Below are 20,488 nucleotides of genomic sequence, written 5' to 3' on the forward strand. Positions count from 1 at the left end.
AGTTCCTGCATAGAGGCTCTAGGGGGCAGTGGGTGAACAAGATGGAAGTGGTGTTTGCAACGATATTAAGGAATAAATAGAGACTTGCATGTGTTAAAGCTGATCCAAGATTCTGGTCATCTTTTCCAAATAATACATGGTGTCAGAGTGAATCGCGAAGATGGATTCTGCCGGAGTGCCTGCACCACGAATGGATTGGGTTCGGGATCGTTTCGCCGCAAGGAGGAGACGGAGAAATGAAGCTACCTGCTTCTATGGGTCAGGGAGAAAGGATGGGATATTTATAACACATGGACTCTCACCGAGGATGAAGCTATGTTGCTCAAAACTTACTACGACAAATTTGAAGCTTACGTAGTACCAAAGGCGAACCCAATTTTTGCCGGATACAAATTCAATGAGAAAACGCAGTGTGCCACGGAAACATTTGATCAGTTCATCACTGCACTCAGACTGTGGCTACACCAATCCAGAAGAGATGGTGAGAGACCGTGTCGTTTTCGGCATTTATTCCCCACAAGTTCGAGAGAAATTACTCAACCAGTGTGCTGAATTAACATTACAAAAAGCAATCGACATTGTCAGATCGCATGAGATTGTGCAGACTCAGATGAGAAGTATGGCCACCGGCAGCACAAATGTAGATCAGGAGCAACAAGTGCACGCAATAGGAAAGCATGCAAAAATGCGTCCGAGCTGTCAGACAAACTCAAAAACAACGTCTTTTGCACGCCTCCATACATGTGGATACTGTGGGAAAGAGCACAAAAGGAGAGAGACATGTCCAGAAAAAGGAAAGCAGTGTTCTAAATGTGGAAAGTGGAATCATTTTGCAAAGGTTTGCAAGTCTAAATCGAAATCTGTGCACTATGTAAGTGAAATCAAACCTGAAGATGGATACCCAGATGTGAGTAGTGAATTCTTTATTGACTCTGTCACAAACGCAAACACATTTACTTCATCAGAGCAAGCTTTTGCTGACGTTGAAATAAAAGAATATGGCTCGCCATTGAAATTTAAACTGGACACGGGTGCTCAGGTTAACGTAATACCTGAGAGAGACTAAGATGCAACCTACTCACAAAAAGCTCACAGGATATAGTGGACAGCCATTGTCAGTTAAAGGCACATGCCAACTGCACTGCAAATATAAAGAGAATGCCATGCCACTAAACTTCTTTATTGTGGACACCCAGTCACCACCTCTGCTTGGATTAAAAGCATGTTTAGACTTAGACATGATTAAGCTGGTGCTGTCTGTATCCTCCTCGGAGAGAGATTCTGAGTCAATTATTGATGAATTTGCTGATGTGTTTACAGGCATCGGCCTCTTTCTTGGAGAATGCAACATTCAGCTGGACCCAACAGCCACGCCAGTCATTCACCCACCAAGGAGAGTTCCTTTCGTCCTGTGAGACCGGTTGAATGTGATGCTGGACTCCGTGGAGGAGCAAGGTATCACTGTGAAAGAGGCAGAGCCGACAGATTGGGTAAATGCCCTGTGCGTTTTCGAGAAGCCCAAAACTGGTAAGCTGAGAGTCTGTCTGGATCCATGGGATCTTAATAAGGCTATAAAGCGGCCACACAATCCTCTGCCTACACTAGATGATATCACACCAAAGTTGGCAGGAGCCCGTTACTTCAGTGTAATGGATGCTAGATCCTCGGAAAAAAAGCCTCGAAACTGACCACTTTCAATACGATCTTCGGTAGATACCGATGTTTTCGCCTACCCTTTGGCATTGTCTCAGCCCAGGATATTTTTCAGCAGAAGATAGATGAGATTTACGAAGGTCTGCCTGGAGTCGTGGCCATTGTGGATTATATATTGGTCTACGGAAAGACAAAGGAGGATCATGATAATAATCTCAGGAGGATGCTGGCAAGGTCCCGAGAAAAAGGGGTGCGCCTCAATCCTATATGTTCTATTTGTCACAATCGTTGATATAATTATGTTGTTTACTTTTCGTTCTCTTGTATACTGGTTGTTCATTGGTATGTTATATCTTAAGGATTTGCACAGTTGCTATAGTGTGTTCACTGACGTATTATGTCAAGCCTTCAAAGAAAGGGGATGTAATATTCAAGTTGTTTGAATATAGATTTGTAATTCTGCATGTGTTAGGCAGTTGCTGCATATAGGCTCTAGGGGGCAGTGGGTGAACAAGATGGAAGTGGTGTTTGCAAGGATATAGAGGAATAAAGAGAGACCTGCATGTGTTAAAGCTGATCCAAGATTCTGGTCATCTTTTCCAAATAATACAAGTTAAAGAAAAATATGTAAAAATAAAATAAAATAGAGTTATGGAAATGGAAATAAAAGAAGTTTGTTATGTTATTATAATAACTGTTATAATCCAGTTATGGTCCGCCGAGGTCCTGTTCCACTGGTTGTCATGGCAGGACTTGATATACCTCACAGTCAGATTTGAGCTTGCTGGGGTTTCTCCAAGTAGTTATGAATGTTTGTTCTTAGGCACAATTAGGGCATGTTGTTAAAAAGTCCCAGTAGATCAGAACTTACAGAAATACTCAAACCAGCCCGTCTGGGGGCCTGGGTAACTCAGTGAGTACTGACACCGACTACTACCCCTGGAGTCGTGAGTTCGAATCCAGGGTGTGCTGAGTGACTTCAGCCAGTTCTCCTAAGCAACCAAATTGGCCCGGTTGCTAAGGAGGGTAGAGTCACATGGAGTAACCTCCTCGTGGTCACGATTAGTGGCTCTCGCTCTCAATGGGGCACGTGGTAAGTTGTGCGTGGATCGCGGAGAGTAGCATGAGCCTTCACATGCTGGGAGTATCCGCGGTGTTATGCACAACAAGCCACGTGATAAGATGCGTGGATTGACTGTCTCAGAAGCGTGGCAACTGAGACTTGTCCTCCGCCACCCGGATTGAGGTGAGTAACCGTGCCACCATGAGGACCTACTAAGTAGTGGGAATTGGGCATTCCAAACTGGGAGAAAGGGGGATAAAAATAAACAGCCCGTCTGGCACTAATAATCATGCCATGGTTGAAATAACAGATAAAATCTTTTCCCCATTCTGATGGTTAATGTGAACATTAACTGAATCTCCTGATTGAATCTCATGATTTTATGTATCGCACTGCTGCCAGACAATTGGCTAATTAGATATTTGCATGAATTAGTAGGTGTACCAAAGGGGTATAAAAAAATATTGTATAGTATTCTAACGTACGATACGACACTCACTATACAATACCATATGTATCGTACGATGCATAAACAAACAAATTGTAGTATAATTAAAACCAAGCAACACAATATTGAAAGCTGCAGAACAGTCTACTCCCTGGAGAGGTGGCGCTGACCGCTTACAGGAAAACAGAGCAACACACTTACATAGACGAGAAGATCGATGGAAAACAGCAAGTAGATTGTTCTGTAGCGGTACAGCTTGTCATGTCATGTCCTGGTGATATAATAAAACATGTTGTTTTATTTATGCCGGTATCACCACGCAAATAGGTGGACTTGTGAGGCAGAAACAGCAGCAGTAAGTTCAACAGCCACATCTCCCAGCCAACACTGAGCATGATATGCACTGCAAGACGCTCCTAAGTTATGAGTTATAACTATCAAAAAGACAACGAAAGAAACCCGTGATTAAATGAGACTTATAATTATCTGCTTTTGACCTCGAAATGTAAACAGGTTTGAGAACAACATTTGTGCACATGTTATAAGATGGTAAAAATGGCGGTAAAGTTTACATGCAAAGTGCAAGGGGGAAGTGGGCAAAGAAAATTACGTGCGCCGATCGGTTTTTGCTCAAGCTGCTAAATAATATTGGTTCCCTTATGACTCAGTACACTTGACATTGTATAATTTGCTGACGCATATGGGAATGTCCTTCTAAACGACCTAGTTGAAACCCTTCTACAATAACGCCAATATTCTAATGTTGGCTATGGTGTTTGGGCCCCGCCCTTTTAGGCATGAAGCTGTCCATTATAAATCAGGCACACACCATTCCTCAGAATTTTCTTCTTTCACAACAGCGATTCATCTCTCATCTAGAAGCCCTCTACTACTTTGCAGTCGACATACACGAGTCAGCGAGTGGGATCTTCATGGCAACGAGAAGACTCTCCGCTCCCCTGCAGTGTTTTGGCGAACATTTACTCCGCCTTGATGCTTCGCTGGTGAACCGGCCGCTTCAGATTCCCGATTCCCCGCAGCGCTTTGGCAGGAGTTTTGTATCCTTATAAGCTATTGTGTTATTGTATATATGTATGTGTGTATATACAGTATATATATAAAAACAGTATTTTATTTAAGGATAGTGATCACATGAAGCCATCATATGCTCTGCTCTGGAAAAAGATGGTGTGGTTGTTTCAAGGAGCACAATACGACAATACTTAAACAAAAATGAGCTGCACGGTCGAGTTGCCAGAAAGAAGCCAATGCCACAAAAAAGCCCGGTTACAGTATGCCCGACAACACCTTGACATGCCTCACAGCTTCTGGAACACTGTAATTTGGAGTGACGAGACCAAAATAGAGCTTTATGGTCACAGCCATAAGTGCTATGTTTGGAGAGGGGTCAACAAGTATTGTGCTCCTTGAAACAACCACACCGTCTTTTTCCAGAGCAGCCTGTATTTCTCCTGAGGTTACCTGTGGGTTATTCTTTGTATCCCGAACAATTCTTCTGGCAGTTGTGGCTGAAATCTTTCTTGGTCTACCTGACCTTGGCTTGGTATCAAGAGATCCCTGAATTTTCCACTTCTTAATAAGTGAACATTTTTCCTCAGCCAGTAAATCTCCTTTTTTGGAGTTCATGCGTGCGCACCTCATGAACGAGCGCATACATACCATTCTTCGGTGTCTGTTTCAGTTGAAACTGAAAAAACATTACCAATGAAGTCATTTAATTTTCATGCGCATCACGGTGACTCGTCACAGTCTGGCTGCTGTAGCACCATGGACAGCGACAGCCTTCTACCAACAGGGTGTTAGGCTGGGTCAAGTTCTCAGAAGGAAAGTGCTGACCACAGATGCATCCAACACAATTTGGGGCACATTGTGTAATGAACGCCCGACTTTAGACACCTGGACAAGTGCGATACAGCCATGACATGTCAACCGCCTAGAGCTACTGGCTGTCTTTCTAGCTTTGAGAACTTTTTTTTCCGATATTGTGAATCACCACATTCTGATTCGTTCGGACAACACAACAGTAGTTGCGTATATATATATGTCGCCATGACACGCTGGCCCACGTATGGCCAACGAAACGCAAGTATACGTTTCCCCCGGTGCACCTTCTTCATTCTGTTATCAGCAAAGTCCGAGTGGACATGGAAACAGTTCTGTTAATTGTGCCGAAATGGCTCAATCAGTCCTGGTTTCTGCAGATGGTAGAAATATTTGACAGGCCTCCATGGGAAATACTGCTGAAGAAAGATCTTCTCTCTCAAACACAAGGCACAGTTTGGCATCCCTTGCCAGAGCTGCGAAGCGTACATGTGTGGCCTTTGAACAGAACACAGCGGACAAGCAAGAACTGGCTCGGTCAGTTATGAACACCATATTACAGGCTAGAGCGCTGTCCATGAGATGCCTTTATGCACTAGAATGGAATGTGTTTACTAATTGGTACTTTTCACATGGCAAAGATCCAGTGAAGTGCACCATACCCGAAATTTGTACATTTCTTAAGAGCAATCGGATGCAGGGCTCACTCCGTCTATGCTCAAAGTTTATGTGGCGATCATATCTGTGTATCACACACCTGAAACCGGCACCTCTGTAGGAAAACATGATTTAATCATAATTCTTAGGGGGTGGGGCAGCCAAATCCCTCACACCCGGCTACAGCACCAACTTGGGTCCTAACTTGGTCCTAAAAGTGCTCGTGGGGCTTCCCTTCGAGCATCTGGACTATGTTGAATTGCGTGTGCTTTCTCTTAAGACTGCATCACTGCTGGCTTTGGCCTCAGTAATACGGGTTGGTGATTTGCAAGCACTATCAGCTGACAATTCATGTCTGGAGTTTGGTCTGGTTCTTTCAAAACCACTGTCAAACCCAGAAAAGGCTATGTGCCTAAGGTTATTACCACACCCTTCAGTGCGCAAGTGGTTCAAGACTTTTTCCCTCCATTTAATTCGGATGAGGAACATTCCTTGCATTTGTTATGCCCTTTGAGAGCTCTAAACACATACGTTGAGCACACATGCTATTTCAGATTGTCTGACCAACTCTTTGTGTGCTAAGGTGGGCGCACGAAAGGAATGTACGTCTCCAAGCAGAGACTTTCTCACTGGATCGTTGATACGGTCACCCTGGCTTACGAGTTGCAGGGTGTGAATTGCCCTATTGGTGTTGAAGTACACTTAACTAGAGCCGTGGCCTCTTCATGGACATGGATGAACAGTGTGTCCTTACAAGACATATGTTTTGTAGCAGGATGGTAGGTTTTACAACCTAGACATAACATCTCTCTTAAAACAAGTCCTCTCTGTCTAGGACGCTTGCTATTTTATTGGCCAAATATATACTTATGCCCCTCTTTTTAAATACCTCCCTGTCACTTTACACAACTGCCTGCATTCGGACCGTTGTGTTCCCAAAGTTACAGGCACTTCATAATACATAAACGTCCTTTCCGACTGGGTTCATGAAGGGGTTAATCCATACTATATGACCATAGTTCATATATATATTCTGAGTGTTCCCCTCCTGGCTAACCATGAGGGTCATTTACTTTCAGCATTGCAAGACTGCAGCTTCATGTTTCCTCTCTGGGAAGGTTATGCCATGTAGTGCAGTGTGATGGGACTCTGTTCCCCATATGCGTCGGCAAGGACGCAATGTCAAGTGTACTGAGTCTTAAGGGAACATCTCGGTTAGGGACGTAACCTCGGTTCCCTGAGACAAAAGGAACGAGACATTGCGAATGCTGGCCGCACTACAAGACTCAGAATTCTTTGAGGTGCGAGCTATGCGCTCTTTGTCCCTCAGTCAGAAAATTCTGAGGAATGGTGTTTGCATGCCTGCTTCTGTAGCGGACAGCTTCGCGCCTAAGAGGGCGGGCCTCAAACACCATAGCCAATATTAGAATATTGTCATTATTGTAGAAGGGTTTCAACTAGGTCATTTAGAAGGACATTCCTATATGTGTCAGCAAGGACGCAACGTCTCGTTCCCTTCGTTTCAGGGAACCGAGGTTACATACGTAACCGAGACAATTTTTCCTTCCTACAGTCACTTCTTCTTGTTCACAGGGGGCTCTCAGACAACAAGGCATTTTTTTTTTTATAATTGTTTTTTTATAAAGCTGCTTTGAAACTATGTGTATTGTGAAAAGCAGGGGCGGATTATGACTAGCAAGGTTCACAGGCCCAATTTTCTTTTAGGGTCCCCCAGACCAATTATCTTTTGAAGTTGAGATCTACTCTTCCATCGAAAAGCCCTGCAAAGGCATCATTTAAGCCTTTTCAAAGTGTCCAAATATCCCCTAGACTACATTACATTGATATAATGTAAATGTTAATGAGTTAAGATTTTGTTTTTGAATGTTCATGATTTCAAACTTCAGCTGTCAAAACTTACACACAAACCCTTTAATCTGCTTTAAGATGCTCTTTTCTTTCTTTTTTCTTTCTTTCTTTCTGTAAAACCTGTAAAAATGTCTCACTTAAAGCATTTAAAACTATTTTAAACTTTCAGACAATGTTTTTTCAGACCAACATTACAGTTTGTATCAAACTTTACATTTCTAGTTTAATCAGTACTTTTGAACTACACAAAGTTTTCTTTTTTCCCATCCACCTCAGCCAAGTTATTTTTTGTAATTTAGGGCAAACATGTAGTTATAGCAATGAATAGAATAATAAATGTTTTTGTTCGACAGCCCTTTTATACAAAGAATAAAGCTTAATCATATAAAGTCTAACATATGAAATAATAGAAAATTATATTTTTTAAACCTGTTTAAACCTATTTTTCTACAAAATAATGAAACTTGAAACACGTTGCTTGAAATCAATAAATACTCATTTTGAAATATCAAACAAAATAAACGTTATTGTTAATTTTACTTTATCAAAATCAGCAAAGATTTCACATATTTTGGAAAATTATATAACATGGTCTCCTACTTCCAGTACAGCATGAAAACTTTCACCAGGAGACAGCAGACATCTCTTACACATTGTGATGATGATGTAGAGGCTTTAGAAAGTCATGAGTCAAATATGATATGCACAGCATTATAAGGTTAAAGAGTTGCTCAACATTTTTTATTAGAAACAGAAAGGCAAAAGGGTCCTATAAGAGGGCTGGGGGCCCTCATAGTCACAGGGACCTGTTGAGGGGGCCTTGAATACTGCTGACTTGGTCTCATAAAACGTGAAAACGTGACTCTATATATATTTTTGCAAAACTTGTTAAATGTGTCTCTAGGTACAATTCCTTGCAGTTTCCAGGAGAAATGAACACTAGAGGTGCTACAACAATTGTGTGTTTAATTCACTTATCACTCAAATCATGACTTAAATGGCTGATAATGACTTTATAAAGCTTATTGGTAACACTTTGTAACATCAGAACATGAATAATCATGAATTAATACCTGAATTAATAGCTACTTCCGAATAAATTAATGATGAGTTAAGAAATGGACTAATCAGGAACTAATGAAGAGCTAACATTAACTACAATATGACTCATATGAATTCATGCATTAATAACAGCCACCTTAATAACATGTTAGTACATGTTTGATAGTTAATGGATTAATTAACATTAGGGAATAAACTAAATCATTATAAGAAAGAATGTGAAGTATTTTAACCTCAAATCAAACATGCATTTTTAATGCTGTCATAATTTAAATATTTTATGCATTTAGCTGTCTGCAGTTTGCCACAAACGCCATTGAATGATGCATTATAATTCTACGATTTTTAAATGGACATACTTTTTTTTTTTTTTAGAAAAACACAAATAATAATGATCACCAATAATTTGATCTCAACCCATTTTATGTTATTCCCCAACCTTTTCATTCTGTACTCAACCTATGACTCAATTCACTCGTCATCCATACCATAGAAATAGGAAGGTTGTCTTTATGTTGCTGGATCAATATTTGTTTTTTTTTTATATATATTTCTCAATATTTTTCATAGTTACTTTGTGTTTCATCAGAACTCAAAATAAAAATTCTAAATGATTATATTGATTGGATCATCATCATCTTCAGCATCGTTGTTAATAATAGTATTTTATTTTATTTATTTATTTCAGTGGACATTTGTGCATGTAAACATTCAATCATTTGTTGCCAGTAACTACAGTACCTGGAGAGTTTGTTTCTGATGAGGCATTTTTAAGCGGCGCTCTCTAGATGTTGGCTGGCTGCTTGCCAATGGTATTACTACAATAATGCTGACATTTTTAATCTAAAATTATTAGTTTTGTTGGACTGAATTAAGGATTGAAGTCAGAGTGTTCATAATATCCATTTTGACGACGTTATGGGGAGTATTTAAATTAATTTTGTTATTTGAACATATTAAGTGCTAACATTAGCATTTGTAGCATTTCCGATTTGACATCAGGAGATATAGAGAGAGACGAAAAACACACCTTATAAATCATTTAAAAGTGTCTTGTATGTTTTAACAGGTATGTTTGGATTTCTTTTGAGTTAGTTTGTTTTAAAAGAGATTTCGTTCATTTAAAGCATCTTGGTGGAAGACTGACACTTGCATATCAGTATTGTTTTATTTTTTTCCTCATTAAAGGTGTTTTCCCTTAAAATGTTGTGTTTTTTAACATCATATACACAGATCAGCCACAACATTAAAACCACCTGCCTAATATTGTGTAGGCCCCCCTCGTGCCGCCAAAACAGCGCCAACCCGCATCTCAGAATAGCATTCTGGGATGATATTCTTCACACCACAATTGTACAGAGTGGTTATCTGAGTTACCATAGACTTTGTCAGTTCGAACCAGTCTGGCTATTCTCTGTTGACCTCTCTCATCAACAAGGCGTTTCTGTCCGCAGAACTACTGCACACTGGATGTTTTTATTTTTGGCAACATTCAGAGTAAATTCTAGAGACTGTTGTGATTGAAAATCCCAGGAGATCAGCAGTTACAGAAATACTCATACCAGCCCGTCTGGAACCAACAATCATGCCACGGTCCAAATCTCTCAGATCAATTTTTTTCCCATTCTGATGGTTGATGTGAACATTAACTGAAGCTCCTGGCCCATATCTGCATGGTTTTATGCACTGCACTGCTGCCACATGATTGGCTGATTAGATAATCGCATGGATGATTGTTGGTTGGGATTATGAGGCCCTGGTTCCTGATGTTGGGAAATACACCTGCACTAAGGATGATATATTGGACAGCTTAGTGGTTAAGGGTAGCATATACTTGGATTCACATTTCAGCCTCTTCAAGCTTGGGGAAAAGCTTGAAGAACACATATGTGTTGCTGCATTGGAGATAATTATTAATGAATGAGATCTAACAACCTGGAGTTTATGGAATGAAGCTATGCCAGCTAGGATGAAACATGGCTTGCTGTCACCACTTCAGTGAAATACATTACAGTGGCTTCAGTTCAGAAGATCCCAGAAAAAAAAACCAAAAACATTTAAGCTCTTCTGATAGAGGACCCGATACTGAGAGGACAAGACAAAGAAATGCAGTCAAATAAAGTTTTTATTATTATTATTATTATTATTATTATTATTTATTATCATTTAAAAAAATATTTCACCATAATGCACAAAATAATACATTTGAACATTTTTATGCTTGGTCGAATTAAATACAGAGGAAATAGAAGGTCATATTACAATCAGGGCCTCAAATAACATAACCACCTATGTTTTTATACCTTGTCAAATCAAATTCCATATATAAAAAGACATAGTAAAATAAATTAATCTAGGCTCAATAGTTTTACTATTATTTATCAAATTGTCTATATCGGATTACAGTTTTATATTTTGTTTGACATTAAAATCATCAAGCCAGTGAATTGATCATGTTAATAGTAAACTACCCCCATATTCCCTCCCATTTTGTAAGGGCATATTTACATTTGATGACATAACACAGAAAGCCATGCTATGCTAACTTCTTTACAATGTAAACAGTAATTTGTGTTTAAAACATTTTGGAATTAATTGAAGTGAACAAACCATGTATGCTGTTTTTTTATTTCCATCCCATATTGTTTCATTTTTCAGTCAAACAGCTTCGGTCAGCTGGATAGGCAGGACATATGATAAGGGGTGCCTCATTTTTGCCAGATTTGTTAGTGCACGGGCTGAAGAAGGGATATAAAATGTCTGTAAATGTGTCTGTGATGGTAAAAATCTGTGACTTTGTATCTGCATTAAAAAAGGACATTTGACCTTTTTCATAGTCCACATACACACCGATACTTTGGGGTTTTGGGTTTAGGTATATAGGTGTTGATGGTTCTGTGCGAAAGACATAATCATGTTTGTCACGCAGACTTAGGAACCAAAAACCATTAGCTGGGCTAGCGGCTATTTTCCCTTTCCTGTTGATGGAGCGGCTAGCCATGCCCAGATCCCAGTCTGTCTTCTCACCCACCTGGACCTCCCAGTAATGGCGGCCAGAGCTGAAACCTTGGCATCCAAGTACACACACCACACGATCAAACCGCTCGGGTGTATCTGCCACATTTTGGTAGCGGTCACTGCAGCGCACTTGTTTACCATCCTCGGAGATGATCAAACGTGGATGGGCTGAGTCTCGATCTAGGGTAATGTCCACTGAAAGGAGAAACCGAAGAGTTGTAAAAAGAATAATGTTTAAATGTGGTGACATACAATGGAAAATATTTAGTGTTTTATAATGTGCAGAGTATCGAAATGATCCCATACTTGCATATTCCTGCACTCTCCACATTTCTACAGGTAGAGAAAAAACTGAAAAAATGATATATAATTTAGATAATAAACTAGAAATAAATGATAACATATACATATAAAAACAGCACATTTTGGTGACTCGGTACAACACTTTAATCTTTAAAAGTTATGTGCGAGGAATATCACACATTTATTTTGTACTCTTCACAATGACAGGAAATTTTCTTCAAAATTCGACTGTTCATAAGTTGGATTTCCTTTGATTATGTCAAGAGGAATGGAGTGAAATACAGTGAAAAGTGAGGCCATGTAAAGTTAAAACCTTTCATAATTTTTCTTTGGGGAAGACTGGACCCACTTTATATTGGGTGTCTTTAAGCATTTGATACAAAGTACTTATTATGTACATATGTGTTGTTGCATTGCTCTTATCTATAAAGTACATGCATTTGATTACATCCGTAGTTACACTGTTAACCTTACCCCTAAACCTAACCCTAACCCTACCCCAACCTTTAAACCTAACCTAATTTTAAACCCTAAACCTACCTGTACCTCAACCTCAGTAGCAGCAAATATGAATTTTGCAGCACAACATATAGTTACACAATAAGTACATTGTTTTGTATGTATTTTAACATATCATACAGTCCAGGTCAGCATCAAAGTAGACACTGAACCTGACTTTGAAAAGTGGTAAACTACATAGATTCAGTAATAACTGTCTGCAGTGACACTCTGCAGTATTACTCTGGAAGATGAAATTGGAGTGGACTGGGGGAAAACAACGAAAGTGAAAAACTTACTTGTTCGATCATTTTCTAGTGAGTCTTCTGTGGTAGAGTGCAAACCTGACAGCACAACAAGACATACCAGAGTCACAAACATGACACTGTGTAAACACAGTGATACATGCATGCAAAGAGCACTGTTTTGCTCTTTAAATCTAAATTATATTAAACATACAATATTTAAAGAATGCATTTGAATATACAAAGTGCTACTGACACAATTCAAACCATATTCATTAAATGACAATAATTTATGTACAAAATACAGAAGTGCTTATGTATGTGTATATGTTATGTGAGGATGTACTGGAATATCTGCTTATGATCAGTTTTTAAATGAACTCAATCTCACAGATCTCTGACAATCTCCGCAGCCTTTCCTGAAACTCCTCCACCATCTGAGTGACGTTTCTCAGCACTACCCCTGAAGTAGGATCAGGGGTCAAGGCCACTTCTGCCCAGCTCTTTGTTACAGGGAAACTACTATAGGCTGGATATGTCTGAAAAGATACATAGATAGAGGGACTGAGGACATGTAGAGCAATAACTGAAAAATTGGGTAACACATTGGGATATAGATGGGGAAAAAAAACTCTCAACTGGTGAAGTTCTTAATTTCAAGTTGTTTAAACCTTAGGCTTAGAGAAAGTCTGGATAAAATAAACCATGAAAAATATGGCACTAAGTCAAGATTACAGTTTTTAAAGTATTGACAGAGGCAGATCGAGTAAATAAATAAATAAATATTGGCAGGTTTTTTTTTTATTTAAACCTTAAAGAAAGTGAAATGATCTTGGGACTGGGCAAGCTGATTGAGGGTGCTGCATCTTTGTCTCAGTTCAGAGATCTCCATCTGCAGGTCTCGGATGAAGGCCTGAGAGCGAAGCTCTGCAGCGCGGCGTCCCATCTCCACCACTTCCAGAAGCTCAGCCTGGGACCTCTCAACAGCACTCATCAAGGCACCGAACATACGCACAGTACCCACTGCCTCTCGCTCTGCATTCAACTTATGGCAAGCAAGTGAGATAAAGAATAGAGAGAGTGGTGAATAAGAATGTAAAGAGAGAATGTGGAAGGAGGAAAAAGAGCAGCTTTGTTTGGGTTTACTTCGCAATAGCACATTTTTACAGAGGTCATTAAAAGGATGGTTCACACAAAAATCATTTCCTCACCCTCATGCCTTTTAAGATGTGTATGACTTTCTTTCTTTTGCTGAACTCAAACAAAGATATTTAGAAGAATATCTCAGCTCTGTGTATGGTGTATGCTGTGTGTGTGTATGCTGACTCTATCTGCTTTTTGGAGCTTCAGAGGCCTGATCAACATTCACTTCCATTATGGACCTACAGAGCTGAAATATTCTTCTAAAAATCTTCATAAAATGTGTGTTCTGCAGAAGAAATTTGTACACATCCTGGATGGCATGAGGGTCAGTCAATGATGAGAGAATTTTCTTTTTTGGGTGAACTAACCCTATAAAGGTAAAGCGTGTAATTTCTGTCCCACTAGTGTCAACAAACAAATTACTAAAATAATTACGGTTTCTTGAGCACTACCCACTGTCGTTCATTGGTAAAACAAACAGATAGTCCATCCCCAAACTCATTCTATGGTTGCTATTTTGAGTGGGTCGGGATGCTCAATGTTTTCATAGTGCCACAGAACCACAGTATTTACACTTTTTGAAGAATCAACCTACCAATGGCTTACTAAAAGGGATAGTTCACCCTAAAATGATAATTCTATTATTATTTACTCAGCCTCATGCCGTTTCAAAATCATATTACTTTCTTTCTTCTGCAGAACACAAACAAAGATACTTTGAAGGATAAATGATGTCTGTTTATCCATACAATGTAAATCAATGGGGTCCAACACTTTCAAGCTCCCAAAAGGACATAAAGGCAGCATAAATTTAATCCATAGTTCTCGAGTGGTTTAACCCATGTCTTCTGAAGAAACACGATTGTTTTGGGTGAGAAACAGACCACAATTTGTGTCCTTATTCACTTTTTTTTCTTGACATCCGGCCCAGTTGGAACACAGTGGAGGTTTCAAGACAGTGATAGTTTGACGGTATCATTTTAACTCACGTCTGTATTTTCAAAATAGTCCAACTGGGCTTGAAAACCTTGAAATTTTATGCTACCTTTATGTACTTTTTGGAGCTTGAAAGTTTTGGACCCCATTGACTTACGTTGTATGGACTAAAACACAGTATACATCCTTCAAAATATCTTTGTTTTTGTTCTGCTGAAGACAGAATGTTGTACGAGTTTTAGACGTCATAAGGGTGAGTAAATGATGAGAGAATTATCATAACTATTCCTTTACGCCAGGATAGGAGAAAGTATTTTGACAGAAAAAATACACATATCTTCTTTATATTATATTTATAAGTATGTATATAATATTTAAAACATTTGTATAGCATAGATGCACACACTTGAATTTCTGCGAGTGATGTTTGGATCTCCTCTATCTTCTTCTCTCTGACTGTGATCAAACCATGCAACTCCACCTCCATGATACGCAACTGGGACTAAACACAGAAACAAAATGTTAACACAACACACTCTGGTGTTGACTAAGCCCTACCTCTATATTTCTATGATCTATAATTATTAGATTATAATTTCTATTACACTATGCTATTATACAGTATATTTCTATAGGCATGTACACCACAATTCATTTACACTTAACCATTACAGACACACTACAGTCTCACACTAACCTTCTTAATATTCATATCTCTCTTGGCATCCACTACAGAATGCCCCTGATGCTCCCTCTCTGCACATAATGCACAAATGCATGTCTGGTCATTCTTGCAGAATAGTTCCAAACTCTGTCCATGTCTGGGACACTGTGGCCCACTGGAACCACCTCTGTTGGTTCTAATCACATTAGGGCTCTGTTTAGGTGTCATGAAAACAGGTGAAGAATAAGAATCATTTGAAGCCAAGGAAGGCTGTGGAGATGCCACAGAATCACTGGATGCAGATTTTTGGAAGCGGATTCTCATCTCTGAAAATAGCCTTTCAGGGAGCTCTGGTCTGTGCTGTACCCCAGGCTTTAGTGCAGAAAAAGTATTGGTCAGCGTGTCTGCAGCTAAACTCCTAGGACTCCCAGTGGACTCCGCCATCCGTTTAAACTGTTCAGTGATCTCCTTAAGTGTGTGATTAATGTGGACCTCAGGGCGCTTGCGGAAGCTCTCCTTGCACAGAGGACAGAGGCAGGTTTTTCCCTGACCTTCCCAGTAGGATGTGATGCATGATAGGCAGAAGCTGTGACCACAGGGTGTGGAGACAGGATTGGTGAAGATATCCAAGCAAATAGAGCAGGTAAACTGATCTTCTGACAGGAATTCAGTAGAAAGTGACATGGTTTATCTGAAAACATGCAAACTGGTTTTGGAAAAGAAATGGAAAGAGTGTAAGTGGATTTTATTGCCATCATCAATACATGCACTCACACCTATACATACAGTATAACTCTACACAACCATTTGCCTTCCAAGTCCCTTACCAATTTTGCTATTGACATTTCTTTATTTAAAACCTTTAGTGGATACTCTAGCCTTATGCGACCCCGCAACCCAATACGTTGTATTTTGGCTTCGCTATACACAATGTATAATTTCAGTACCACCACTCCCTATATATATATTATGCAGTCTGCGTAGGGCACCTGCTCCCTAGGGAGGCACCATCTTACCCTTGGGGTGGTGGGCACCAGAAACTCTAACGGCTTCCCTTTTGCACGTTAAACATTATTCAAGGACCCGATTGCAGTCGTGGAACACAGACTATTCAACTTGCGATCGCACAGCTCACACAATGCCTCACCTCACCCCGCTGCTCTTAGTTTAGGACACTCTGGGCTGTCAGTAAAAGGTTAAAGTTTCGACGCAAAGAGTCATATGACAAAACAACATGGACAGTGGGACTAAGTTGTGATATTTTAAATAATACCAAGCTATAGATTTTTCTTTTTTTAACCAAATTGTTTATAATGTTTTCAGGAGTACTGGTTGTTCATGTTTTTGAGATGTTACAGACATTACAGCTGATTTTCTGTAAAACTACTTTGGAACAATGTGTATTGGAAAAAGCACAAATATAACACTATACAAATAAAAATGACCTGATTTGACTTTTATGTTACAATGTTTTTTCTACTTTGGCAACACAATCTCATTGTTCTCTCTTTGCACTGTCAAACAAACAAGTGATAGCCATGCTGAAGCATTTTACCAATCTGAAAATTTGCATTAATAATTCTGATACAAGTAATGGTACACATGATACATTGTCCAGATTATACATTATAAGTTCTGAATCTAAGTACTAATTACCATTGTCCCATGTCTGCCAACCATGTTGAGTGGTTCAAACATCATCTGGAGCCTGAAATGGAACTTTTGATCATAAGTTTGGATTAAATGCACTTGGCTTCATAGGAAAGCCATAGGAGGCTCGTTTGCTCCCTTGCTCCAAATTTAGCGAATGACTTAACCTCCAGTGTGCCGTCTGTCTGCACTGGTCTCAGAACAGTTCAAAATTCAACTTATTTTCATCCTAACTCCAAATAAAGCCTCTGAAAGCAATTCTTTTATTCTCAGTGTGAAAATGCACAGTAAATATTGGATTCCTAAAGAAAGCCTAGTGCTATTGTCCTCAATAGTGTACGTTATGTTTAGCAGCGTGGCGTTTCGCGATAAATTGTTCAAATGTAAACAAACTGCATATTGTATGAAAGTAGAGGCTCTAATCTTTTGACTCAAACAGGTTTAATTGTAAAAATGTTATTAGGTTTCTATTAATTTAATTTTGTTGATGTTTTTCCCAAAGGCAAACTCCGCTGTCCATGTTGTTTTGCCATATGACTCTTTGCGCCGAATATAGGTGGACATCAATTTTTACGAAAACTATTTACCCTAGCTTTTTATACATACATATATATATATATATATATATATATATATATATATATATATATATATATATATATATATATATATATACACATACACATGTTTATTAGGTGCTACTAAATTAGTTACAAATCATAAATAGAAACAGAATATGCACACAGCAGTCATGCTTGGGTCTCAGGATGCTAGAGTGGACATTGAAATGACACTCACCCACCCATCAAAGATAAGGAATGTGTTAAAGAACTGGCATAAAATGATACAGTATCCTTTTCGGTCACTCTAAACTATTGTTAACTGAAATGATGGAATGAAGTTTGACCAGCTACACAAAGCTATGAGAGGATACACACAGAGAGGTTAAAACACTCCCAAATTTTTACGTTTTGTCAGTTTTTAAAGAGCTGTTAAAGTTTAACCAAAACCACCCCAGAGCCAGAAAACATACTGATTGCTTACTACTACAGCTTTATCACATTGCGTGTGTGTGTGTGTGTGTGTGTGTGTGTGTGTGTGTGTGTGTGTGTGTGTGTGTGTGTGTGTGTGTGTGTCTAAAATGTATAAAAGCAACAAAAGGCATCATGAAACATCCTATGCTTAATGATAATAGGGCTGCTTTTAACAAAATTCCCTCAAGTAAGGGCATGTAAATAAAGATAATAAAAATAGAAATATGTTGTTGTTACAAAGTAACAGAAATCACATATTGTGACCATTTATACTGAGCACATGGTCCATAAAGTAGAACCCAACCTTGCATAAACACTTTTACCTTCACACACATAGATGAATTCACAGAAAGAATTAATCTGAACAACAAGTTTACCTGCATAGATGTTCCTTTGAAAATCAACCACTTTTCTGTCCTTTTCTCTTCCCAGTTGTTTGTTTTTTGCCTTAGTTCTGTTCTGCTCAGTATGTGGTGTATAAGAAACCTTAACTATTGCGTGGAGACCTCCTGGAAACAGGTGTGTCTGCATACCAACGGGCAAATATACAGTTAGTCTATTCAGTCCACACACCTGGCTGCCGAACCAACCAGTCAGACAGGTGCAGATTTTTATTTTTAAGACTCTCTCTTTTATTTACATTTTAAGTGCTAATGGCTGACACATCACACCATCTCACTGGAATAGAGTGACAGCTTTCTGAGATTAAGGAACCTAAACCCTTAATGCATGTACAGTAAAAGCAAGTTAGGTGACTTCATTAAAGATAAAAACAAAGAAATATGTAAATTGAAAAATAGAAAAATAGAAAAGAAAATAAGTATAATTAAGACAACAGTGGCACATGCACACACTGACAGCCTTTGTTTTCATCTGGGCAAATAAATATTCCAGGTTCAATACAAATAAGGATAAAACTACAGCATTTGTGGTATAAAACATTTTTACCACAAAAATAATTTCAACCCGTCCCTCCTTTTATTAAAAAACAAAAACGAAAAAACAAGTAAAATTCTGGGTTACAGTGAGCCACTTACAATGGAAATATATATATATATATATATATTTTTTTTTTTTTTTTTTTTTTTTTTTGAGGGTTTAAAGGCAGAATTGTGATTCTTTAATTTAAAAAGCACTTACATGAATTCTTCTGTTAAAATGGGCTACTAAATTACTGCGATTACAGGATTAACAGTGTTACGTCATCATGGCAAAGAAGTTAATCTTGAGCTTAATTTGTATTAAACCCAGAATATTTCTTGAACTGGTCAATCACGTTCAATGTCACAATCACTTCCTATCTCTTAACCATAACAATGTGGATTGGTGAACCTATTGTTCACGTGAAATAATGTCTCTCTCCTTCATTAGTGCCGATTCCTTAGTGATGATCCTGACTCAATAATTGATTGTTTTTTATATGGATCCACCATCTTAATTTTACAATTTCAACCCTGACAAATATCACCACTGTAGAAGGAAAGGTGACAAACACAGAAAAATTAGGGGGTGGAAGATAATGGTTTGGATTACCATTTATTGTCTATTATCAATTATCTGATTCATTTAACAAGCATTCTAATTTCATGTGCTTTAAATGTGATGTACTATGAAAACAACAGTGAATCCAAAGCAACGACTGCTCATACACTGCCAGATCTCTTGGTAAAAATGGGTTGTGTCCATTTGTAAGAAACTGTTAAACAATTGTAAGCCTTTATCTTTAGTCAGCATTCTGTATTTTACACTTGCCTGTTTAATAAAAATGAATGGCTAGGTGTTTATATTATCTTACCAATTAAAGACAGAAGTGAGCATGGCATCCTTTATAAAATCATCACGTTGTGGCCATTAGGAACAAGACTGATAGCATAAAGATCTTTTTGAGTGTCAGTGCTATTTTGAGATGCGTCACACTCACAGATATTAAGGCTGTGATGCACAAAAACAAAGGAACAAAGAAAGTGGGTTGCTTCCTGTTCTTGAATGAAGGGCAGTCACTGGATGGCAGTGTGAAACAAGTAAAAGGTTAGAAAATATGGAAAACTCTGTGACAATGCAACTGACAAGTTATTCCAAGCAGTTCTCTTACACTGATTAGCTTAGCCAAAATTTGGGGTGTTTCTGTACACATGGGTTCAAAACAAGTAAGCTCAATCAACAGCATTTAATTGGCACCTTTTATAAAATAAAATAAAAAATAATAATAAAAAAAGGCTTACAACTTACAATTTAAGTGAATGTCGCCAATGTTTGGAGGATTTAAAGGCAGAAATGTGAAACTTATAATTTTCTAAAAGCATTTACATAAATTCTTCTGTTAAAAATTATGTATTATTTGAGCTGTAAAGTTGTTTAAATCGTAATTTTTATAGTGGTTTTAGTGTTTTCTGCATTACGTCA

General features: G+C 38.6%; 1 protein-coding gene across 1 annotated transcript; it reads right to left on the reverse strand.

The window, feature by feature from the left end:
* Positions 1 to 10,713: 10,713 nt before the first annotated feature.
* LOC127443613 (E3 ubiquitin-protein ligase TRIM39-like) lies at positions 10,714 to 18,592 on the reverse strand. The gene is made up of 8 exons (XM_051702307.1): positions 18,463 to 18,592; positions 15,435 to 16,107; positions 15,144 to 15,239; positions 13,470 to 13,703; positions 13,050 to 13,197; positions 12,713 to 12,757; positions 11,919 to 11,963; positions 10,714 to 11,807 (listed from the first exon to the last, which is right to left on the reverse strand). Exons 2-8 carry the CDS (start codon positions 16,083 to 16,085, stop codon positions 11,242 to 11,244), a joined length of 1,785 nt encoding a protein of 594 aa, XP_051558267.1. The 5' UTR covers positions 16,086 to 16,107; positions 18,463 to 18,592; the 3' UTR covers positions 10,714 to 11,241.
* Between the last annotated feature and the right edge of the window lie 1,896 nt (positions 18,593 to 20,488).

The sequence above is a fragment of the Myxocyprinus asiaticus genome, chromosome 7 (assembly GCF_019703515.2).
Source record: "Myxocyprinus asiaticus isolate MX2 ecotype Aquarium Trade chromosome 7, UBuf_Myxa_2, whole genome shotgun sequence".
In the NCBI taxonomy this organism is placed as follows: Eukaryota; Metazoa; Chordata; class Actinopteri; order Cypriniformes; family Catostomidae; genus Myxocyprinus; species Myxocyprinus asiaticus.